Source organism: Tursiops truncatus, chromosome 14 (genome assembly GCF_011762595.2).
Source record: "Tursiops truncatus isolate mTurTru1 chromosome 14, mTurTru1.mat.Y, whole genome shotgun sequence".
NCBI classification, from domain to species: Eukaryota; Metazoa; Chordata; class Mammalia; order Artiodactyla; family Delphinidae; genus Tursiops; species Tursiops truncatus.
In genome coordinates, this window is record NC_047047.1 from 26,854,724 (window position 1) to 26,881,856 (window position 27,133).

Genomic DNA, 27,133 nt, shown 5'->3' on the forward strand with positions numbered 1-27,133 from the left:
ATTTGTTACCAGTAGGTCTGCCATGCAATAAATGTTAACAGATGCACTCTAGAGGAGAAAATATAGTTCAGAAACTCAGATCTACATAATGATAGGGAGAGCATCAAAGAAGAAACAAGTGAAGGTTAAAAAAAACAACAACACTTTTTTTCCCTTATCTCTAATTGGTCTTAATAGTTTTTTCAACAAATTTCTCACACATCTTTTCTGACCACAATGGCATGAAACCAGAAATCAACCACAGAAAAAAAAAACAAGAAAAAAACAATTACATGGAAACTAAAAAATATGCTGGTAAAAAACAATTGGTCAACAATGAAATCAAAGAGGAAATCAAAAATACCTCAAGACAAATGACTATGAAAACACAACTATACAAAATCTATGGTATGCAGCAAAAGCAGTCCGAAGAGGGAAGTTTATAGCAATACAGGCCTTACTCAAAAAACAAGAAAAATCTCAAACAAAAAACCTAAAAATTAGAAAAAGAAAAACATGGACTTCCGGTGGTCCAGTGGATAAGACTCATTGCTCCCAACACAGGGGGCCCAGGTTCTATACCTGCTTGGGGAACTAGATCCTGCATTCATGCCACAACTAAGAGTTTGCATGCTGCAGCTAAGAAGTCTGCATGCCGCAACTAAGAGTCTGCATGCTGAAACGAAGATCCCACTAGCCACAAATAAGACCTGGTGCAGCCTAAACAAATTAATTAATTAATTAATATTAACAAAAAAGAAAATCATAATTTTTAAAAAAAAGAAAAACAAACAAAACCTAAAGTCAGCAGAAGGAAGCAAATGATAAAGAGCAGAAGGAAATAAATAAAGATTTAAAAATATATTAAAAAATCAATAAAAGCAACAGCTGGGTTTTTGAAAGGATAAACAAAATCAACAAACCTCTAGCCAGGCTCACCAAGAAGAAAAGAGGACCCAAATAAACAAAATAAGAAATGAAAGAGAAGAAAAAAACAACCAACATCACAGAAATACAAAATATCATAAGAAAATACCAGGAACAGTTATATGACAAGATGGACAACCTAGAAGAAGTGGAAAAGTTTCTAGAAACATACAGACTGCCAAAACTGAACCAAGAAGAAACATAATTTGAACAGAGCAATCACTAAAAGTGAAGTACAATCTGTAATTTAAAAAAAAATCCCTACAAACAAAAGTTAAGGACCAAATGCCTTCAGTGGGGGATTCTACCAAACATACAAAGAAGAACTTACACTTATGCTTCTCAAACTCTTCCAAAAGATCGAAGAGGAGGGAATACTCCCAAAGTCATGTGAAGCCATCATCACTCTGATAACCAAAACCAGACAAAAACACTACTAAAAAAGAAAATTACAGGCCAATATCTTTGATAAATATAGATGCAAAAATCCTCAACAAAATATTAGCAAACCAAATTCAACAACACATACAAAGAATCATACACCATGATCAAGTCAGATTCATCCCAGGGTCACAAGGATGGTTCAGCATACACAAATCAATCAATGTGATACACCGTATCAACAAAAGCAAAGACAAAAACCACATGATCATCTAAATAGATGCAGAAATAATATTTGATAAAATTCAACATCCATTCATGATAAAAAAACTCTCACCAAAGTGGGTATACAGGGAACAAATCTCAACATAATAAAAGCCATTTATGACAAACACACAGCCAATATAATACTCAACAGTGAAAACCTGAAAGCCTTCCTGCTAAATTCTGGAACAAAACAAAGATGCGTACTCTCACCACTTCTATTCAACATAATATTGGAAGCCCTAGCTCCAGCAATCAGACAAGAAAAAGAAATAAAAGGTTTCCAAATTGAAAGGGAAGAGGTAAAATTGTCATTGAATGGAGATGACATGATAGTCTATAAATAAAACTCTAACGATTCCACATGAAAACTATTAACTATTAGAACTAACAAATGAATTCAGCAAGGCAGCAGGATACAAGAATATATAGAAATCTGTTGCATTTCTTTAACTAAGAAATAACAAAAAGAGAAAGTTAAAAAAGCATTCACATTTAAAACTGCATCAAACAAACAAACAAAAAAACCTAGTGACGGGCTTCCCTGGTGGCACAGTGGTTGGGAGTCCGCCTGCCAATGCAGGGGGCGCAGGTTCGTGCCCCGGTCCGGGAAGGTCCTGCATGCCGCGGAGCGGCTGGGCCCATGGGCTGTGGCCGCTGGGCCTGTGCTTCCAGGGCCTGTGCTCCGCGGCGGGGGGGTCGCGGCAGTGAGAGGCCCATGTACCGCAAAAAAAACAAAACAAAACCAAAAAAACCTAGTGACAAAATGTAACCAAGGAGATGACAGACCTATACGCTGAGAACTATAAAACACTGATAAAGATAACAGAGATGATTCAAAGAAATGAGATATCTCATAGTCTTTAATTGGAAGAATTAATACTATTAAAATGGCCATATAACCCAAAGCAATCTATAGATTTAATGTGATCCCTATCAAATTACCTGACATTTTTCACAGAACTAAAACAAATTATCCTAAGATTTATATGGAATCACAAAAGATCCAGAAATGCCAAAGTAATCCTGAGGGAAAAGAACAAAGTTGGAGGCATAATCCTCCCAACTTCAGACAAAACTACAAAGCTACAGTAAACAAAAACATATATATCAAGAGAACAGAACAGAGAGCCCAGAAATAAGCCCAGGAACCTACAGTCAATTAATCTTCGACAATGGAGGCAAGAATATACAATGGAGAAAAGACAGTCTCTTCAGCTAGTGGTGCGGGGAAAGCTGGATAGCCTCATGTTAGTCAATAAAGTTAGGACACTCCCTCACACCATATACAAAAATAAACTCAAAATGACTTAAAGACTTAAATATAACACATGACACCATTAAACTAGAAGAGAACATAGTCAAAACATTCCCTGACATAAATCACAGAAATATTTTCTTAGATCAGGCTCCCAAGGTAAAAGAAATAAAAGCAAATGCAAACAAATGGGACCTAATCAAACTTACAAGCTTTCACACAGCAAAGGAAACCATAACAAAACAAAGACAACCTACGGACTGGGAGAAAATATTTGTAAATGATGAGACCATCAAGGGATTAATTTCCAAAACATACAAACAACCAATAAAACTCAATATCAAACAAACAAACAACGCAATCAAAAACTGTGTAGAAGACCTAAATAGACATTTCTACAAAGAAGACATATAGATAGCCAACAGGCACATGAAAAGATACTCAACATCACGAATTATTAGGGAAATGCAAATCAAAACTACAATGAGGGCTTCCCTGGTGGCACAGTGGTCAAGAATCTACCTTGCCAATGCAGGGGACATGGGTTCGAGCCCTGGTCCGGGAAGACTCCCACATGCCGCAGGTTCACGCCCTGGTCCAGGAAGATTCCCACATGCCGCAGAGCAACGAAGCCTGTGCGCCACAACTACTGAGCCTGTGCTGTAGAGCCCGCGAGCCATAATTACTAAGCCCATGCACCACAAATACTGAAGCCTGTGCACCTAGAGCCTGTGCTCTGCAACAAGAGAAGCCAGTCCACTGCAACGAAGAGTAGCCCCCACTCGCCGCAACTACAGAAAGCCCACGTGCAGCAACAAAGACCCAATGAAGCCAAAAATAAATTTAAAAAAAAATTAAAGATTCTCTACCATTAAAAAAAACAAAGAAACAAAAAACTAGAATGACCTCACACCAGTGAGAATGGCCATCATCAAAAAATCTACGAATAATAAATGCTGGAGAGGGTGTAGAGAAAAGGAAACCCTCCTACACTGCTGGTGGGAATTTAAATTGGTGCAGCCACTATGGAAAACAGTATGGACATTACTTTAAAAATAGAGTTACCGGGGCTTCCCTGGTTACGCAGTGGTTAAGAATCCACCTGCCAATTAAGGGGACATGGGTTCAAGCCCTGATCTGGGAAGATCCGACATGCTGCGGAGCAACTAAGCCCGTGCACCACAACCACTGAGCCTGTGCTATAGAGCCTGCAAGCCACAACTACTGAGCTCATGTGCCACAACTACTGAAGCCCATGTGCCTAGAGCTCGTGCTCTGCACGCAACAAGAGAAGCCACTGCAATGAGAAGCCCACGCACCGCAATGAAGAGTAGCCCCCGTTCGCCACAGCTGGAGAGAGCCCGTGTGCAGCAACAAAGACCCAATGCAGCCAGAAATAAATTAATTAAATTAATTAAATAAAAAATAAATTAAGAAAATAAAATAGAGTTACCATATGATCCAAATCCCACTCTTGGGCATATATCCAGTAAAGACAAAAACTCTAATTCAAAAAGATACATGCAGGGCTTCCCTGGTGGCACAGTGGTTGAGAGTCTGCCTGCCGAGGTAGGGGACACAGGTTCTCGTGCCCCGGTCTGGGAAGATCCCACATGCCGCAGAGCGGCTGGGCCCGTGAGCCATGGCCGCTGAGCCTGCGCATCCGGAGCCTGTGCTCTGCAATGGGAGAGGCCACAACAGTGAGAGGCTCGCGTACCACAAAAAAACAACAAAAAAGATACATGCACGCCAACGTTCACAGCAGCACTATTTACAATAGCCAAGACGTGGAAGCAACCTAAGTGTCCATCGACAGACGAAAGGATAAGAAGATGTGGCATATATATACAATGGAACACTACTCAGCCATAAAAAGAAAAATGAAACAATGCCATTTGCAGCAACATGGATGGACCTAGAGATTATCATACTAAGTGAAATCAGACGCAGAAAGACAAATATTATGACATCACTTACATGTGGAATCTAAACAATAATACACATGAACTTATTTACAAAACAGAAATAGACTCACAGATGTAGAAAACAAACTTATGGTTACCAAAGGGGAAAGGAGGGGAGGAGGGATAAATTAGGAGAATAGGATTAACAGATACACATCACTTAAAGTGATACAGCCACTATGGAGAACAGTGTGGAGGTTCCTTAAAATACTAAAAATAGAACTACCATACGACCTAGCAATCCCACTACTGGTCATATGCCCTGAGAAAACCATAATTCAAAAAGAGTCATGAAAAAAGAAAAAAAAAAGAGTCATGTACCAAAATGTTCATTGCAGCTCTACTTACAAAAGCCAGGACATGGAAGCAACCTAAGTGTCCATCAACAGATGAATGCATAAAGAAGATGTGGCACATATATACAACGGAATATTACTCAGCCATAAAATGGAACGAAACTTATTTATAGTGAGGTGGATGGACCTAGAGACTGTCATACAGAGTGAAGTAAGTCATAAAGAGAAAAACAAATACCGTATGCTAACACATATATATGGAATCTAAAAAAAAAGAAAAAAATGATCAGAAGAACCTAGGGGCAAGACAGGAATAAAGATGCAGACCTACTAGAGAATGGACTTGAGGGTACAGGGAGTGGGAAGGGTAAGCTGGGACAAAGTGAGACAGTGGCATGGACATATATACACTACCAAATGTAAAACAGATAGCTAGTGGGAAGCAGCCACATAGCACAGGGAGATCAGCTCGGTGCTTTGTTAATCACCTAGAGGGGTGGGATAGGGAGGGTAGGCAGGAGGAAGATGCAAGAGGGAAGAGATATGGGGACATATGTATATGGATAACTGATACACTTTGTTGTAAAGCAGAAACTAACACATCATTGTAAAACAATTATACTCCAATAAAGAGGTTAAAAAATGTTTTTAATAAAATAATAATAATAATTTTAAAAAGATACACACCACTATATATAAAATAAACAACAAGGGATTACTGAATATAGCACAGGGAATTATATTCAATATCTTATAATAACCCATAATGAGAAAGATTCTGAAAAAGAATCTATAATGGGAAAGAATTATGAATATGTATGAATTACTTTGCTGTACACCTAAAACTAACACAATATTGTAAATCAACAACAGTTCCCAAAAAAATTTTTTTATAAATTATAAAATAAATGCCCAGTGATAAAAAAAATAGTTGGGCTTCCCTGGTGGTGCAGTGGTTAAGAGTCCACCTGCCGACGCAGGCGACACGGGTTTGTGTCCCGGTCCAGGAAGATCCCACATGCCGCGGAGCGGCTGGGCCCGTGAGCCATAGCCGCTGGGCCTGCACGTCCGGAGCCTGTGCTCCGCAACAGGAGAGGCCACAACAGTGAGAGGCCCACATAGCGCAAAAAAAAAAAAAAAAATAGTTGAGTAAATTAAGGTATATTGATGAGACATTATACTGTATTACACTATAGTTCAAACTATGGCCTGTGGGCTGAGTCCAGTCTACTTCCTGTTTATTTTTTCCTGCTTTTGTCAATAAAGTTTTATAACAAAACAGCCACATTAAAAAAATAATAAAATTACATCTTCATTATATACTACTCAAAAATGATTAAGTGATCTTTAAAATTCTTTTGTAGCTGGGAGGAAAAAAAGATATATATATATAGTTTGTGCATGTGTATGTGTATGTATGAAATGAATGGCAGCAATGATATAAGAAATAGGAGGGAAGAACTGGGATTATTTTGGTATTAGAAAGTGCTCAATACTATCTGTGAAGTATCTGTGTAGTGTTATTTGAAAGTAGACCTAGATTGGGTGCAAATGTATTTTACAAATTCTAGAGATTGTTTCAAGATGGTGGAGTAGAAGGACGTGCACTCACCTCCTCTTGCGAGAGCACAGAAATCACAACAAGCTGCTGAACGGCCATCGACAGCAAGACGCTGGAACCCACCAAGGAGGATACCCCATATCCAAAGACAAAGGAAAAGCCGCAATGAGATGGTAGGAGTGGCGTGATCACGATAAAATCAAATCCCATACCCACAGGGTGGTCAACCCATAAACTGGAGAACCATTATACCACAGAAGTCCTCCCACTGGAGTGAAGGTTCTGAGCCCCATGTCCAGATTCCCAGCCTGGGGGTCTGGCAACAAGACTGGGAATCCCCAGAGAATATGGCTTTGAAGGCCAACGAGATTTGACTGCAGGATTTCCACAGGACTGGGGGAAACAGAGACTCCACTCCTAGAGGGCACACACAGAGACCTGTGCGCACCAGGACCCAGGGGAAAGGAGCAGTGACCCCACAGGAGTCGGAACCAAACCTGCCTGCTAGTGTTTGAGGGTCTCCTGCAGAGAGAGGCCCTGGGTCTCTCACCATGAGAGACAGGAGCTCACCATGGGGAGAGGAGCATTGGCAGCAGTGGTTCTGGGAAGCACCCATTGGCATGAGCCCTCCTGGAGGTTGCCGTTGGTCCCACCACACAGCCTGTAGGCTCCAGTGCTGGGTCACCTCAGCCAACAACTAAGAGTAAGGGAACACAGCCCCACCCATCAGCAGATGACAAGGTTAAAGTTTTACTGAGAATGGCTCTCCCCACCAGAGCAAGACCCAGTTCTATCACCAGTCCCTCCCAACAGGAAGCTTGCACAAGCCTCCTAGACAGCCTCATTCACCAGAGGGCACACAGAAGCAAGAACTACAATCCTGCAGCCTGTAGAATGAAAACCGCAATCACAGGAAGTTAGACAAAATGAAAAGGCAGAGAATTATGTTGCAGATTAAGGAACAAGATAAAACCCCAGAAATATAACTAAGTGAACTGGAGATAGGCAACCTTCCAGAAAAAAGAATTCAGAATAACGATAGTGAAGATGATCCAGGATCTCAGAAAACAAATTCTAGGACAAATACTAAAAAAATTTTTAAAGAGAAAAAACTATAACATATATGCTAAGAAATGAGAGAAAATGTAATCACATAAATGCTCGACTAAAACCATAAAAGGCATCCACCAGAGGGCAGACAGCAGAAGCAAGAACTACAATCCTGCAGCCTGTGGAATGGAAACAACAATCACAGAAAGTTAGTCAAAATAAGACAGCAGAGGAATTTGTGAAAGGACAAGATGAAACCCCAAAACAACAACTAAGTGGAGATAGCCAACCTACCAGAAAAAGAACTTAGAATAATGATAGTGAAGATGATCCAAGATATGGGAAAAACAATGGAGGCAAGGATAGAGAAGATTCAAGAAATGTTTAACAGAGACCTAGAAAAACTAAAGAACAAACAGAGATTAATAATATGGGAACTGAAATGAAAAATACAGAAGGATTCAATAGCAGAATTAAGTGAGGAGAAGAACGTGACTTAGAAGATAGAATGGTGGAAATCACTGCCACGGAAAAGAATAAAGAAAAAAGAATGAAAAGCAATGAAGAGAGTCTAAGAGACCTCTGGGACCAACATTAAACACACCAACATTCGCATTATAGGGGTCCCAGAAGGAGAAGAGAGAAGCACCCTGAGAAAACACTTGAAGAGATAATAGCTGAAAACTTCCCTAACATGGGAAAGGAAATAGTCACCCAAGTCCAGGAACTGCAGAGTCCCAGGTAGGATAAACCCAAGGAGGAACACACCGAGACACATAGTAATCAAACAGACAAAAATTAAAGACAAAGTATTAAAAGCAACAAGAGAAAGTTGACAAATAACATACAAGGGAACTCCTGAAAGGTTATCAGCTGGTTTCTCAGCTGAAACTCTGCTGACCAGAAGGGAGTACCACAATATATTTAAAGTGATGAAAAGGAAGAAACTACAACCAAGAATACTCTACCCAGTGAGGCTCTCATTGGGATTTCATGGAGACATCAAAAGCTTTACAAACAAGCCAAAGTTAAGAGAATTCAGCACCACCAGACCAGCTTCAAAACAAATGCTAAGGGCAATTCTGTAGGTGAGAAAGAAAGCAGCAACTTAAAACAATCTTGTACATATACAGATGGCTATATCAAAACCCCATGGGAACAGCAAACCCAAAAACTACAATAGATGCACACAAAAAAAGAAAAAACAACCCAAACACAACACTAAAGATGGTCATCAAACAAGAAAAGAAGGGAAGAAAAAAGACCTCCAAAAACAAGCCCAAAACAATTAACAAAATGGCAATAGGAACATGCATATTCATAATTACCTTAAATGTAAATGGATTAAATCCTCCAACCAAAAGACACAGACCTGCTGAATGGATACAAAAACAAGACCTGTATATATGCTGTCTACAAGAGACCAACTTCAGACCTAGGGACACATACACATTGAAAGTGAGGGGGATGGAAAAAGGTATTCCACACAAATGAAAATCAAAAGAAAGCTGGGGGGGCTTCCCTGGTGGCGCAGTGGTTGAGAATCTGCCTGCTAATGCAGGGGATACGGGTTCGAGCCCTGGTCTTGGAGGATCACACATGCCGCAGAGCAACTAGGCCCGTGAGCCACAACTACTGAGCCTGCGCGTCTGCAGCCTGTGCTCCGCAACAAGAGAGGCCACCATAGTGAGAGGCCCGTGCACCGCGATGAAGGTGGCCCCCACTTGCCACAACTAGAGAAAGCCTTCACACAGAAACGAAGACCCAACAGCAAAAATAAATTAATTAATTAATAAACTCCTACCCCAACATCTTCTTAAAAAAAAAAAAAAGAAAGAAAGAAAGCTGGAATGGCAATACTCATATCAGACAAAATAGACTTGAAAACAAAGACTGTTATAAGAGACAAAGAAGGACACTACATAATGATCAAGGGATCAACCCAAGAAGAAGAAGATATAACAATTGTAAATATATGTGCACCCAACATAGAAGCACCTCAATATATTGAATATAAGGCAAATGCTAACAGCCATAAGGGAGACATTGACAGTAACACAATAATAGTGTGGGACTTTAACACCCCACTTTCATCAATGGACAGATCATCCAGACAGAAAATCAATAAGGAAACACAGGCCTTAAATGACACATTAGATCAGATGGACTAAATTGATATTTATAGAGCATTCCATCCCAAAGCAGCAGAATAAACATTCTTCTCATGTGCAAACAGAATATACTCCAGGACTGACCACATGCTGGGCCACAAAGCAAGCGTCGGTAAATGTAAGAGAATTGAAATCATATCAAGCATCTTTTCTGACCACAACACTATAAGGTTAGAAATAAACTACAAGAAAAAAAAAAGCTTTAAAAAACACAAACACGTGGAGGCTGAACAATATGCTATACTAAAAAACCGATGGATCACTGAAGAAATCTAAGAGGAAATCAAAAAATACCTGGAGAAAATGAAAACAAAAGCACAATGATCCAAAATCTATGGAATGTAGCAAAAGCAGTTCTAAGAGAAAAGTTTATAGCAAATCAATCTTAACTCAGAAAACAAGAAAAATGTAAAATAAATGACCTAACCTTACACCTAAAGCAACTAGAGAAAGAAGAACAGCAAAACCTAAAGTCAGTAGAAGGATATCATAAAGATCAGAGCAGAAATAAATGAAATAGAGATGAAGAAAACAATAGCAAAGATCAATGAAACTAAAAGCTGGTTCTTTGAAAATATAAACAGAATTGATAAACCTACAGCCAGACTCATTAAGAAAAAAAGGAAGAGGACACAAATCAATACAATTGGAAATGAAAAAGGAGAAGTTACAACTGACACCATAGAAATACAAAGGATCATAAGAGACTATTACAAGCAACTGTATGCCAACAAAATGCACAACCTGGAAGAAACGGACAAATTCTTAGAAAGGTACAATCTCTCAAGACTGAACCAGGAAGAAATAGAAAATATGAACAGACCAATCACAAGTACTGAAATTGAAACTGTGATTTTAAAACTCCCAAAAAACAAAAGTCCAAGACCAAATGGCTTCAAAAGCAAATTCTATCAAACATTTAGAGAAGAGCTAACACCTATCCTTCTGAAACTGTTCCAAAAATTTGCAGAGGAAGGAAAACTCCCAAACTCATTCTATGAGGCTACCATCACCATGATACCAAAAACAAAGATACCACAAAAGAAGAAAATTACAGGCCAATATCACGGGTGAACACAGAGGCAAAAATCCTCAACAAAATACTAGCAATCCAAATCCAATAATACATTAAAAGGATCATACATCATGATCAAGTAGGATTTATCCCAGAGATGCAAGGATTTTTCAATATCACAAATTAATCAGTATGATACACCACATCAACAAATTGAATAAAAACCATATGATCATCTCAATAGAGGCAGAAAAAGCTTTTGACAAAATTCAACACCTATTTATGATAAAAGCTCTCCTGAAAGTGAACATAGAGGGAATCTACCTCAACATAATAAAGGCTATATACAACTAATCTACAGCTAACATCATACTCAATGGTGTAAAGCTGAAAGCATTTCCTCTAAGATCAGGAAAAAGACAAGGATGTCCACTCTTGCCACTTTTATTCAACATCGTTTTGGAAGTCCTAGTTACAGCAATCAGAGGGAAAAAAAAAAGAAATAAAAGGAATCCAATTGGAAAAGAAGTTGTTAAACCGTCACTGTTTGCAGATACTATACTATACATACAAAATCCTAAAGACACTACCAGAAAACTACTAGAGCTCATCCATGAATTTGGTAAAGTTGCAGGTTACAAAATTAATACACAGAAATCTGCTGCATTTCTATACACTAATAACAAAAGATCAGAAAGAGAAATTAAAGAAACAATCCCATTTACCATCGCATCAAAAAGAATGAAATACCTAGGAATAAACCTACCTAGGGAGACAAAAGACCTGTACTCCAAAAACTATAAGACACTGATGAAAGAAATCAAAGACAACACAAACAGATCAAAAGATACACCATGTTCTTGGATTGGAAGAATCAATATTGTCAAAATGACTATACTACCCAAGGTGCTCTACAGATTCAATGCAACCCCTATCAAATTACCAATGGCCATTTTCACAGGACTAGAACAAAAAAGTCTTAAAATTTGTATGGAGACACAAAAGACCCCAAATAGCCAAATCAATCTTGAGAAAGAAAAATGGAGCTAGAGAAATCAGGCTCCCTGACTTCAGACTACACTACAAAGCTATAGTCACCAAAACAGTATGGGACTGTCACAAAAATAGGAATATAGATCAATGAAACAGTATAGAAAGCCGAGAAATAAACTGACGTACCTATGGTCAATTAACCTATGACAAAGGAAACAAGACTATAAAATGGAGGAAAGACAGTCTCTTCAATAAATGGTGCTGGGAAAACTGGACAGCTACATGTAAAAAAAAATGAAATTAGGAAATTCTTTAACACCATACACAACTCTTAGAGGAAAACATAGGCAGAATACTCTCTGACATAAATCACAGCAATATCTTTTTCAATAAATCACAGCAATATCTTCTTCAATAAATCACAGCAATATCTTTTTCAATCTGTCTCCCACAGTAATGGAAATAAAAACAAAAATAAACAAATGAGACCTAATTAAACTCAAAAGCTTTTGCACAGCAAAGGAAACCATAAACAAAACGAAAACACAACCCACAGAATGGAAGAAAGTATTTCCAAAAGATGCAATCAACAAGGGATTAGTCTCCAAAATTTACAAACAGCTCATGCGGCTTAATAACATAAAAACAAACAACCCAATCAAAAAATGGGCAGAAGACCTAATAGACATTTCTCCAAAGAACACATATAGATGACAAAGAGGCACATGAAAATTTGGTCAGCATCGGTAATTATTAGAGAAATGCAGATCAAAACCATTGATGCAATGAGATATCACCTCACATCAGTTCAGAGTGGCTACCATCAAAAAATCTACAAACAATAAATGCTGGAGAAAGTGTGGAGAGAAGGGAACCCTTCTACACTGTTGGTGGAAATGTAAATTGGTACAGCTACTGTGGAGAACAGTATGGAGGTTCCTTAAAGAGCTAAAAGTAGAGCTATCGTATGATCCTGCAATCCCACTCCTGGGCATATATTCAGAGAAAAGGATGATCCGAAAGGGTACATGCATCCCAATGTTCACTGCAGCACCTTTCACAATAGCCAAGACATGGAAGCAACCTAAATCAGGTCCATCGACAAATGAATGGATAAAGTAGATGTGGTACACATATACAATGGAATATTACTCAGCCATAAAAAGAATGAAACAATGCCATTTGCAGCAACATGGATGGACCTAGAGATTGTCATACTGAGTGAAGTCAGACAAAGACAAATATCATATGATATCACTTATATGCGGAATGTAAAAACAAATACACACACACACAAACACACACACACACACAAATGAAGTAATTTACAAAACAGAAACAGACTCACAGACTTAGAGAACAAACTTATGGTTACCAGAGGGGAAGGGTGGGGGGGAGGAATAGTTAGGCAGTTTGGGATTGACAGGTACACACTGCTATATTTAAAATAGATAACAAGGACCTACTATACAACACAGGGAACTCTGCTCAATATTACATAACAACCTAAATGGTGAAAGAATTTGAAAAACAGATACATGTATATGTATAACTGAATCACTTTGCTGTACACCTGAAACTAACACAACATTGTTAATCAACTATACTCCAGTATAAAACAGAAAGTTAATAAATACATACATACATAGAAAACCATAAAAGGCAGTATTACTGAATCACTTTGCTGTACAGCAGAAATTAACACAACATTGTAAATCAACTATACTTCAATAAAATAAATTTTAAAATAAATAAATAAATCCTCCATTTTATATATACACACAAAATAAAACACAAACAGCAGAAAAGAGTGGAAGACAAAAATATGAACAAATAACAAGGGCAATGATAGAAAATAGCAATAAATATGACAGACATCAATCCAACTATATTAATAATCACTTTGAAAGCCAATGGTCTAAGTATAATAATTAAAAGACAGAGATTGCCAGAGTGGATCAAAAAACAAGACCCAACTATATGTTATCTACAAGAAAGCCACTTTAAATATAAAAACACATGTAGATGAAAAGTAAATGAATGGAGAAAAATATACCATGCTAATACTAATCAAAAGAAAGTAGAAGTGCTATATTAATTTCAGACAGAACAGACTTCAAAGGAAGGAAAGTTATCAAGGATAAAGAAAGGCATAACATAATGATAAAGGGGTCAATTCTCCAAGAAGATGAAACAATGTATATACTCAGCTAACAAGACTGTAGAACTACATGAGACAAAAAATGATAGAACTGCAAAGAGAAATAGATGAATCCACTATAATAGTTGGAGACTTTAACACCCCTCCATCAGAAATGAACAAATCTCTCAGGCAGCAAATCAGTAAGAACATACTTCACCTCAAAAACATCAATAAAATGGATATAAATGCACATCTATAAATTACTTCAGTCAAAAACAGCAGACTACACATCCTTCTCAAGCTCACATGGAACAATACGCCATGTTCTGGGCCATAAAACACACCTTAACAAATTTTAAAAAACAGTAACCATACAATGCTCTTAGACCAGAATAAAGTTAAACTAGAAATGACACAAAGACAGTTGGAAAACCCCCAAATATGTGGAGATTAAACAACATACTTCTAAAAACATATAAATCAAAGAAGAACTATATTAACTTAAATGAAAATGAAAATACAACTTGTGAAAATTTGTGGAATGCAGTGAAAGCAGTGCATAGAAAATTTATAGCACTGAATGCATATATTAGAAAAGAAAGATCTAAAATCCATAGTCTAAATTTCTACCTTAGGAAACTACAAAAAGAAGAGCAAATTAAGTCCAAGGTAAGCAAAACAAACAAATAAATAAATAAATATCAATAAGCCAAGCAAACTAAGAAAAGGAAAGAGCAGGCACAAATTACTAGTATCTAAAATGCAACCGGGACATCACTACAGATCCTATGGACATTAAAAGGAAAACAAAGGAATATTAGGAACAAACCACATGCCCACAAATTTGACAACCTAGATGGAATGGACCAATTCCTTAAAAGACACAATGTGCCAAAACTCACATAAGAAGAAAAAGACATGCTGAATAGGCACCAATTTATGTAAGAAATTGAATCAGTAACTTAACAACCTTTTAAAAAAAGAAAGCAGTAGGCCCAAGTGGCTTCACTGGTGAATTCTACCAGACATTTAAGGAAGAAATTATACCAATTCCCTCCAATCTCTTTCAGAGACAGAAGCAGAAGAAATACTTCTTCCTAATTCATTCTATGAAGCCAGCATTACCCTAATAAAACAACCAGACAAGGACACTTCAAGGGGGAAAAAACCAAAAAACCAAAAAAACACTACAGTCCAATATCTCTTCTCATGAATATAGTTGCAAAAATCCTCAATAAAGTATTAACAAATCAAATCCAACAAAGTATAATTATATGCAGTGACCAAGTGGGATTTATCCCAGGTATGCAAGACTGGTTCATTATTCAAAAATCAATTAATGTAATCCATCACATCAAAGCCTAAAAAAGAAAAATCACACAATTATATCAATAGAGGCAAAAAGCGTATTTGAAAAAATCCAACACCCATTCATGAGAAAACGATCAGTAAACCAGGAACAGAGGAAAACTTCCTCACCATATTTCATGGTGAGAAACTAGCTTTCCCACAAGGATCAGAAACTCATTAAGGATGCCCATCTCACCCTCTTTTTCAACAGCACGCTGGATCCTAGCTAATGCTTTAAGACAAGTAAAGGAAATAAAAAGTATACAGCTGGAGAAGGAAGAAATAAAACTGTGTTTGCAGATTACATGATGATCTGTAGAAAATCTGAAAGACTCAACAAAAAAAACTCTTGGAACTAATAAGCAATTACACTAAGTTGCCAAATACAAGGTTAATATACAAGTCAACGCTCACCTATGTATCATTTATGAACAAGCGAAATTTGAAATTAAAACCACAATACCATTTATATTAGCATCCTATAAAAATGAAATGTTTACATATAAACTAACAAAATATATACAAGATCTATATGAGAAAAATTATAAATTCTTGATGAAAGAAATTAAAGAAGAATTAAATAAATGGAGAGATTCCACGTTTATCGACAGGAAGACTCAATATTTTCAGGATCCTCAGTTCCTCCTAAACTGATGTATAAATTCAGTGCAAGTCCAATCATAATGCCAGTAAGTTATTTTGTGGATATTGAAAGACTGATTCCAAAGTTTATATGGAGGGGCAAAAGACCCAGAAGAGCCAACACAATTATGAAGGAGAAGAACCAAGTAGGAAAACTGACACTTTCTGAATTTTAGACTTACTATAAAGCTACAGTAATCAACACAGTGTAGTACTGGTGAAATAGACAAATAGATCACTGTAACAGAACAGAGCCCAGAAACAGACCCATGTAAATACAGTCAACTGATCTTTGACAAGACACAAAGGCAATACAACAGAGTAAAAGTAGCATTTTCAACAAATGGTGCTGGAATAACTGGACATCCATGTAGAAAAAATGAATCTAGACACAGACTTTAAACCCTTCACAGAAATTAAATCAAAATGGATCATAGACCTAAATGTAAAATGCAAAACTCCTAGAAAACAACATAGGAGAAAACTTATATGACCTCGGACACGGTGAGAAAATAACAAATGCTAGCGAGCATGTGGAGCCACAGAAACTCTGATTCATTGTTGGTAGGAATGTGAAATGAAACAGTCACTTTATAAGATGGTTTGGCAGTTTCTTATGAAACTAAGCATACTCGTACCATACGGTCTAGCATTTGTGCTCCTTGATATTTACCCAACTGAGCTGAAAACTATGTCCACACAAAAACCTGCATCTGATGTTTATAGCAGATTTATTAATAATTGTCAAAACCTAGAAGGAACCAAGATGTCCTTCAGTAGATGTAGGGATAAATTCTATTAAGTAGATGAATGGATAAACTGTGGTACATCCAGACAATGGAATATTATTCATTGCTAAAAAGAAATGAGCTATGAAGCCATAACAAAACACGGAAGAACCTTAATGCATATTACTAATCGAGACAGCCAACCTGAACAGGCTACAAAACGTATGATTCCAACTGTAAGACAATGTGGAAAATGGTAAAGTATGGAGACAGTAAAAAGATCAGTGGTTGCACTGTGGGTGGTAGACTTGAATAGATGGAGTACAGAGGAATTTTAGGGTGGTGACACTACTCTGTATATTATAATGATGGATACATGTCATTATACACTATCCAAACATACAGAATGTACAATACCAGAAGTGAACCCTAATGTAAACTGTGGACTTAGGGTGCTTAAGACATCAGTGTAGGTTCATCCATTGTAAAAACTGTACCACTCTGGTGGGGGATGTTGATAATGGCAGAGGAAATGCATGTGATGGGGGCAGGGGGTATATGGGAAATCTCTGTATCTTCCTTGCAATTTTGCTACGAACCTAAAACAGCTCTAAAAGATATAATCTTTTAAACAAAAGTTGACAGAATGTTAAAAAAAAATAAACACTTGAATTTGAACACAAAATCCAAAGATAGACCTTGCTCATGGATTGGAAGATTAATATTGTTAAAGTGACCATACTCCCCTAGGCAATCTACAAATTCAATGCAATCCCTACCAAAATACCAGTGGCATTTTTCACAAAACAAGAAAAAATAAATCTAAAATTTGTATGGAAACACAAAAGACCCCAAATAGCTTAAAGTCTTGAGAAAGAAAAACAAAGCTGGAGGTATTACTATCCTTGATTTCAAACTATACCATAAAGCTACAGATGTCAAAACAGTATGGTATTGGCACAAAAACAGACATATAGAACAATGGAACAGAGTAAAGACCCCAGAAACTTACATGGTCAACTAATCTATGACCAAAGGGGCAAAAATAAACAACAGGGAAAAGATATCCTCTTCAATAAATGGTATTGGGAAATCTGGACAGCTACATGCAAAAGAAGCAACCTGGACTACCTTCTCACACCATATGCAAAAATAAACTCAAAATGAATTAAAGACTTAAATGGAAGTCCTGAAACCATAAAACTCCTAAAAGAAAATATTGGCAGTATACTCTGAGATCACTCTTAGCAATATTTTTTTGAATATATCTCCTTAGGCAAGGGAAACAAAAGCAAAAATAAACAAATGGACTATATCAAACTAAACAGCTACTGCACAGCAAACAGAACTATCAACAAAACAAGATGGCAGCCTACTGAATGGAAGAAGATATTTGCAAATGATATATATGACAAGGGATTAATATCCAAAATACACAAAAAATTCATACAACTCAAATCAAAAAAAACCAAACAACCCAATTAAAAAATGGCCAGGGCTTCCCTGGTGGCGCAGTCGTTGAGAGTCCGCCTGCCGATGCAGGGGACACGGGTTCATGCCCCGGTCTGGGAAGATCCCACATGCCGCGGGGCGGCTGGGCCCGTGAGCCATGGCCACTGAGCCTGTGCGTCCGGAGCCTGTGCTCCGCAACGGGAGAAGCCACAACAGTGAGAGGCCCGCATACCCCAAAAAAAAAAAAAAAAAAAAAAAAAAATGGCCAGAGGATCTGAATAGACATTTTTGTAAAAAAGACATACAGATGGCTAACAGACACACAAAAAGATGCTCAACATGACTATCATCAGAGAAATGCAAATAAAAATCTCAATGAGATATCACCTCACACTTGTTAGTATGGTTATTATCAAAAAGAGAGCAAGTAAGTGCTGGTAAGGATGTGAAGGAAAGGGAACACTCATGCACTGTTGGTGGGAATGTAAATTGGTGCAGCCACTATGGAAAACGGTATGGAGGTTCCTTACAAAATTAAAAATAGCACTACCACATGATCCATCAATTAACTTATGGGTATTTTTCCAAAGAAAACAAAAACACTAATTCAAAAAGATACATGCACCCCTATACGCAGCACATCATTACTTACAATAGTCAAGATACGGAAGTAACCTAAGTGTCTACCAAGAGATGAATGGATAAAGATATATATATATAGACACACACACACATATATACACACACACCCCATATGGTTAATAGACCATGATATATATATATATATATATATATGTATATATATATATCATGGTCTATTAACCATAAAAAAGAATGAAATCTTGCCATTTGCAACAACATGGATGGACCTAGAGGGTATTACGGTAAATGAAATAAATCAGACAAAGAGATACAGATACTGTATGATTTCACTTACATGTGGAGTCTAAAAACAAAACAAATGGATAAACATAACAAAACAGAAGTATTCTCATAGATACAGAGAACAAACAGGTGATTGCCAGAGGGGAGGGGGATGGGAGGGAAGAGTGAAATAGGTGAAAAAGACTAAGATAAACAAAAAAAAATGAGTCATGGGGATGAAATGTACAACATGGGGGAATATAGTCAATACTAGTGTAAAAACTTTGTATCATGACAGATGGTAACTAGACTTATCTTGGTGATCATTTTGTAATGTTAGAAATATCAAATCACTAAGCTGTGAAGCTGAAACTAACATAGTCAATTATACTTGTACTTCAACTTTTGAAAAGGTAATTTAATATATCTACTTGTACATTTCATTCTGAGGAAAATGAATAGCAAATAGCTTAATAGTCAGAAAAGACAACTTAACTTTTGTTATGTGTTCACAGAAGAATATTTAGAAAAATTACCAGCAGAGTCAAAAAATCTGCTATACAACATTAACTATAAAACCTAGGGCTTCCCTGGTGGCGCAGTGGTTGAGAGTCCGCCTGCCGATGCAGGGGACACGGGTTCGTGCCCTGGTCCGGGAAGATCCCACATGCCGCGGAGCGGCTAGGCCCGTGAGCCGTGGCCGTTTAGCCTGCGCGTCCGGAGCCTGTGCTCCGCAACGGGAGAGGCCACAACAGTGAGAGGCCCGCGTACCGCAAAAAAAAAAAACCTATAATTAATGCTGTATTCTGCATATAAGAGTTTTAAGAGTGTAGATCCCATGTTATCTTACCATAATAAAAAATTCCGAAGGAAGGAAAGAAGGAAGGAAGGCAGGCAAATCACTGGGGAAAACATGTGCTTTTAAGAAAAAGGGTGCTAGAACAACTACTTATCCATTTTATTATCTGTTAATTTTGTTTTTCACAAGCATATATACAAAACTAAAATCCATCTAATTTATACTTTCAAAAAACTTTTCCAAAATTGGTAAGTCAAATAATTGTTATATCACTGACAATTTTCTAAGAAACTGTATGAATTACGCCATTAAGTGTACATATCTGATAGCTATATCAATTTTTATGGAATTAATAATAACAGCTGCCAATTATTGAGCAATATCACACACCCTAATAAGCACTTTTATAGGCATTATCTCATGTAAGCCATAGCAAAATCCTGTAAGATAGGTATCATTATACCCCATTAATGTTCGTAATAGCAGACCAAATGCCCCATGCACAAGAGAATGGATAAACTATAATATATTCATACACTGGAATACTTACAGCAATAAAAAGGAATAAATTAAAACTATGTATATCTATCTAGAAGAACCTCAGAAGCCAAAGACTGTGTTAAAATTGCAATTCTCAGAAGAATATATAACATCTTAATATATAACATCTTTATTCCATCTGTTACATAGTTCAAAACCATACTGAGCAGCAAAAAAACCAATACATGTCAGGATAGGAAGTAAGAGTGATATAACTGGGGAAGAGAACACACAGTAATACAGTGATATTTGGTAACATTCTACTTCTCAAGCTGGATGGCCAATAAACAGGAATTCTTTCTACTTTTTCTTTATACACGCTTCATATATATTCTTTTCTATGCATGAAATAGTTCACTATAGATGGAAAATGAGTACTATTAAAAAGAAAGTCATTTATACATAAGCTATTATAGCTGTGTGTTCTTAAGCAGAGAATATATATCTGAAAATAGCTGGACTGCATCTGCAGCTCAAGATACCACCCTCAAGAATAAATAAAAGTGATAAGAATATATTGATAAAACAAGCAAATCCATTCTTATTTTTCTAAGACAAAAATTTTTAATAGGTTAATTTAGAATTAATCAAAACCTATAGAACCTAATCCTTAAATCTTAACTTTTGAAGACTTAAGACTCCTAACACTTCAGCCAAAGACTATCAGTGACTCAACTGGAGTCATCAATGCCCCAGTAAAGAGATCCAAATTTCACACCCTTTCTGTCACATTTTCTCTCTTAATTTCTAGATTTCTTTTATACCTTGGGCAAGTCAGTTGTTCTCCCATGACCAAACAACTTTGCTTTGATCTCTTCTACTTTTCTCCTGTCATCTTCATTTATTTCTGAAATGGAGTAGCCACACTCATGAGCCATATTAAACTTCAGATTCCAGGCTGGAGAGAAAAGCATAAAAACATTTAAGATCATACAATGCAAAAGTATCAGTGACTATAAGAGCACAGAAGATCATCAATATATGCAATTTAATGCCCTACCACAGTGCTTACTAAACAGTGTGTACTCTCAATTTTATGACAAACTATTAGAAGTTCTTGAGAGATATAATTTCACTGAAAAGTCAGATTTTTTAAAAAAACATTCTACAGACATTTCTCCAAAGAGACCACTTTAAATATAGTATTCAGCCATTTTATCTTTATCTTCCTTCCAACCAAGAGTCCCTTTGTCTCCCCAATTAGCTCCTGCTACAGTCACTGCCACTTCCATGATAGTTAATATTTTAAAAGAATAAATAAAACTTGAAGTTTTTGGAGAATCAAAATATGCATAAGTGATAGAAGGAATGGTGCAGGAAGTTAATCTCAAGAGATTTCCAAGTAGGCCTGAACTGCTTATAAATTGCCTTCCAAATTTATTTGCCATGTTGTCTTAAAGACTTTTTTCTTTTTTTTTAATGGAATTCTACAATTAGAGATGAATGAAATTTAACTCTAACCCAAGTTCTAGTGTGAAATACCTTGATTTGGTTTTTTCTGACGTCTATCTAAGATCTGCTTTAAGAATTTTATTAGAAAAGTGGATAGAAACTATATGTAGTTTGACGATACAGAGTGACTTAGAGAAGCACAAATTGAAGATTTTTACTGCCTCCAAAATAAGGACAGTGCAATGAAAAGATCAGGAAAACATCCAAGCTTTAGGAGTTTGGAAACCCAAGTTTTATCTCCCCTTTTCTTTAGACATCAGAACTTACTTTTCCTTAAGACCTTAAACTAGTACTATTAATACTGTGACTTCATTATTGGTTAAATGAGTTTATTCTGGGTTGCTGGTAGAAAATGTAATCATCTAACAGTTCTGCAAGAAAATTAATTTAGAGCTCCAACACTTAACTTTAAGCAAATTATTAAACTATAATGTTTATGAGTTTGCCCTGCCTTTATAACAAATTATGTTTTCCTACCTCGTGCCCGTACCCGAGATTCCTCCTCCTCTGCATTTCTGAGTATTTGTTTAGCATGGTTCAATGAGGATTCACATTTCAGAAGGTTTTTCACATGTGCAGCCAGTGAATCTACACTGCTACCACTGCCATCGTCACTCTCTAACATACTCTCTTCCTCTTTGCTATCTGTCATGCTTGTCTTGGGTGAAGAATATGGAAAGAAGTTTAGAAGCACATCAGAAACTGACTCCAAGGAATTACTGTCCCATGAGCAGGAACTTGCATCACTACTTGAATCACTTTTAATGACAGTCATCATAGGAATAACAATCTTATTCTCAATGGTTCTACTATACCCTTCAGGGTCAGATCTCATTACAGATCTGGCTGCTTTATATTGCCTAAGGGTCTCGTCTAATGCCACTCTGGCTTTGCTTTCTGCTTCCTGTAAAGGACTTCTAACTGTAGTTGAACTAATAAACTCCCAATTTTCAATGCCTCTCTGGCATTTCAGATTCGTCTGTGTGCTAATATCCTTCTGTATGCACTTGCTGCTTGGGCTTTCTTCTGTGAATGGCTGTCTCTGAGACAAATCACCATTAGATGCATCAGTTGTGGGGGGTTCTTTGAAGCAAACCACCTTCTTAGATTGTATAAATGAAATATCACTAACATCTCTGAAAGGGACAAGGGGAACAGGAAAATTGCATCGTCTCAGTGCTACATTTTCTGCTTCCATTAAAAGTGACTGAATCTCTTTAAGAGTTTTGGAACTGTTTTCCGTATCCTGGATTTCCTTAGAGCCAACATCTTCAAAACCTGAAGATTCTGGCTTATTTATTACAATTCTACCATCAGCCTGAGAATTTAAAGGCATGTTGTTTGAGATAACACTGGCGTTAGAAGAATCCAAATTATCTATCAGCGTTTGGACATGGTCTGAAACAAGTTTGTGCTTCTCACTATGTGAATAAGTACTAGGGGGAACTGTTGATAACCCAGTAATCTGACCAGCTTGCCCAAGACTACTTGAGAACTTCAGGTTATTTTCAGTTAGATGTCTTTCTGGCAAATCCTGTTGGTAGAAAAGAACTGGTTTCTCTCTATGTGAAAAGGAACTAGGAGGAACTGCTGGTAACACAGTTTTTTGGTCAGCTGGTCCAGGAACTGTTGAAACCTTCAGTGAATCTTCAGTGGGATGTTTGTCTGGCAATTCCTTTGGGTAGAAAATATTAGATTTCTCTCTGTGTGAAGAGGAACTAGAAAGAGGTATTTGTATCCAAGAATTCACATCAGTTGGTTCAGAAACAGGTGAAATCTTCAGAATATCTCCACTTTGATGTCTATCTGGCAACTGCTGTTGAAAGAAAATACTGGGCTTTACTCTCTGAGAATAAGAATTAGGAAAACCTGTCAGTAATGGAGTCTTCTGGTCGTCTGGTCCAATCACAGTTGGAGTCTTAGGCTTTTCTCTATGTGAGTAGGAACTAAGGGGAGCTGACAGTAACTCAGCCTTCTGGTCATCTGGTAAAATCTTGAGTTTCTCTTTATGTGAGTAAGAACTAGAAGGCCCTGTTGGTATCTCAGCATTCTGGTCAGCTGCTCCAGGAAGAGCAAAAACTTTTAAAGTTTCTTCAGTAGGATCTGGCAACTCCTTCTGGTAAGAAAAGATGGGGCTCTCTCTATATGAGTAGGAACTAGAGGGGACTGTTTGTATGCCAATCTTCTGGTCAGCTGGTCCAGGAACAGCTGAAACTTTCAAAGTTTCTTCAGTAATATCTGGCAACTCCTTCTGGTAAGAAAAGATGGGGCTCTCTCTATGTGAATAGGAAGTAGGGGGCACAATTCGCATCCCAGTGGTCTGGTCTGCTTGTCCAGGAAGCTCTAAATGTTTTAAAGCATCTTCATTAGGATCTGGCAACTCTTGCTGGTAAGAAATGATGGGCTTCTCTCCATATGAGGAAGAAGTAGAGATTATTGCTGGTATCCCAATCTTCTGGTCAGCTGGTCCAGGAACCTCTAAAACTTTTAAAGCCAGTTGAGTAAGATCTGGCAACTCTTGCTGGTAAGAAATGATGGGCTTCTCTCTATATGAATAGGAACTAGATGGTACTGCAGGTATCCCAGTCTTCTGGTCAGTTGGTCTGGGAGCAGTTGAAACATTCAGAGCCTCTTCAGTAAGATATCTATCTGGTAAGGCCTGCTGGTAGAAAATAGTGGGCTTCTCTTCATGTAAGTAGGAAGCAGAGGTTACTATAGGTATCCCAGTCTTCTGGTCACCTGTTCCAGTAACACCTGAAACTTTCTGAGCCTCTCCAGTTAGATGACTATCTGGCAACTCCTGTTGGTAGAAAACACTGGATTTCTCTCTATGTGAGTAGGAACCAGAAGGTTCTGATGTCCCAGTCTTCTGATCAGCTAGTCCAGAAATAGCTGAATCTTTCAGAGCCTCTTCAGATAGATGACTGCCGAGCAAGGCTTGTGGGTAGAAAATACTAGGCTTCTCTCTATGTGAGTAAGAACTAGCAGGTACTGAGAGTATCCCAGTCTTCTGGTCACTTGGTCTAGACGCAGGTGAAACTTTCAGAGCCTCTTCACTTAGATTACCATCTGGTAACACCTGCTGGTAGAAAAAATCACCTGGCTTCTCTCCAAATGAGTAGGACCTAGACGACCCTGTTGGTATCTCAGTGTTCTGGTCAGCTGTTCTAGGAAAAGCTGAAACTTTTACAGCCTCTTCAGTTAGAAGACTGTCTGGCAGCTCCTGCCAGTAAAAAATAATGGGCTTCCCCCTCTGCAAGTAGGAACTAGAGGGTACTGTCTGTATCCCAGTGTTGTGGTCAACTAGTCCAGGAATAGCTGAAATTTTCTGAGTCTGATCACTTAGATGACTGTCTGGCAACTCCTGCTGATAGATTACACTGGTCTTCCCTCTATGTGAGTAGAAAGCAGGGGGTGCTATTGGTGTCCCACTCTTCTGGAGAGCTAGTCCTGGAAGAGCTGGAACCTTCTGAGCCTTTTTAGTTAGATGACTATCTGGCAAATCCTGTTGGTAGAAAATACTGGGCTTCTCTCTATGTGAGTAAGAAGTAGAAGTTACTATAGGAATCCCAGTTTTCTGCTCAGGGGTTCCAGGAGCAGGTGAAACTTTCTGAGCTTGTTCAGTTAGATGACTGTCTGGCAACTCTTGCTGGTACAAAATACTGGGCTTTTCTCTATGTGAGTAAGAAGTAGAGGGTACTGTCGATATCCCAGTCTTCTGCTCAGCCAATCCAGGAGCAGCTGAAACTTGCTCAGCCTGTTCAGTTAGACAACTGTCTGGCAACTCTTGTTGGTAGAAAATAAGAGGTTCCTCTCTATGTGAATAGGAAGTAGAGGGTATGGTAGGAATCCCAGTCTTCCGCTCAGCCAATCCAAGAGCAGCTGAAACTTGTTGAACCTCTTGAATTACATGACTGTCTGGCAACTCTTGCTGGTAGAAAATACTGGGCTTCTCTCTATGTGAGTAAGATATAGAGGGTACAGTAGGAAGCCAAGTCTTCTGCTCAGCCAATCCAGGAGCAGCTGAAACTTTCTGAGCCTGTTCAGTTAGATGACTGTCTGGCAATTCTTGCTGACACAAAATACTGAGCTGCTCTCTATGTGAGTAAGAAGTAGAAGTTACTACGGGAATCTCAGTCTTCTGTACAGGGGGTCCAGAAGCAGCTGAAACTTTCAGCGCCTGTTCAGTTAGATGACTTTCTGGCAATGTCTGTTGATACAAAATACGAGGCTTCTCTCCATGTGAGTAAGAGGTAGAGGATGCAGTAGGCAACCCAGTCTTTTCATCAACTGGTCTAGGAGAAGGTGAAACTTTCAGAGCCTCTTCTGGTAGATGACTGCCTGGCAAGGCCTGTTGGTAGAAAATACCAGGCTCCTCTCCAACTGAGTAGGAACTAGCCGGTACTGTTGGTTTTCCAGTCTTTAGATCAGCTAGTCCAAGAAGAACTGAAACATTCAGACCCTCTTCAGTTTGATGACCGTCTGGCAATGCCTGTGGGTAGAAAATACTGTGCTTCTCTCCAAGTGAGTAGAAACTTGGAGGGACTGTAGATATACTTGTCTTCTGGTCACCAAGTCCAGGAACAGCTGCAACTTTTAGAGCCTCTTCAGTTAGATAACCATCTGGCAAGCCCTGTGGGTAGAAAATATTTGGCTTCCCTCTTTGTGAGTAGGAACTAGAGGGCACTGTTGCTATCTCAGTCTTCTGGTCAGCTAGCCCAGGAACAGCTGAAACTTTTAGAGCCTCTTCAGTTAGACGACTGTCTGCTAATGTCTGTTGGTTGAGAGTATCAGTATGTTGACCAATATTCTTCACTTGAGGAGACCTTCCAGCCAACTGAGAAAAGTCCTCAGGGGACAAGGAGAAATGAGATACAGTGTCTGAATCTTCAGGAGTGGTAGTGATGCCTGGTTTCAAGGTGGATTGAGGAATTTCAGCTATGTCTCCTTTGGACGTATCCCCTAAAGAAAAAGAGATTTGTTAATACTGTTGATATTATATACATATTTTGAATTAAAAAGATTCCTTTTATGCTCTAAAAGAAATAAAGCGAGCTTTCCTTCCTTTGGCCTTTATGCTTCCAGAAAGGATTCCTAAAGAAATACTCATCAGAAGAAATAAAGATTTATACATAAAGATATTAATTACAAAGTGATTTATAAGAACAGACTAATGTGGAAATAATTATTCAACAAGAGGGTAATGTTTTTAAATAGCAGTATATATATTTTATGGAATATTATGTGGATCTTAAAATTTAGATTTTAAAGAATTTTCAGTGTGATGGAAAAATCCTATCTAGT

General features: G+C 37.9%; 1 protein-coding gene across 16 annotated transcripts in view; it reads right to left on the reverse strand.

The window, feature by feature from the left end:
* Window positions 1-27,133, reverse strand: part of ALMS1 (ALMS1 centrosome and basal body associated protein) — a 260,107-nt gene that overhangs the window by 165,322 nt on the left and 67,652 nt on the right. For all 16 annotated transcript variants that reach the window (XR_004521725.2, XR_004521724.2, XR_004521726.2 and 13 more), the window contains 2 exons: window positions 22,307-26,791; window positions 21,142-21,275 (listed from right to left, as the gene is read on the reverse strand). Coding sequence is in view for 13 of the 16 variants with exons in the window: in XM_073791243.1 (XP_073647344.1) it covers window positions 21,142-21,275; window positions 22,307-26,791 (4,619 nt within the window). In the remaining 3 variants the exon portion in view is untranslated. The remainder of the gene's footprint in view (window positions 1-21,141; window positions 21,276-22,306; window positions 26,792-27,133) is intronic.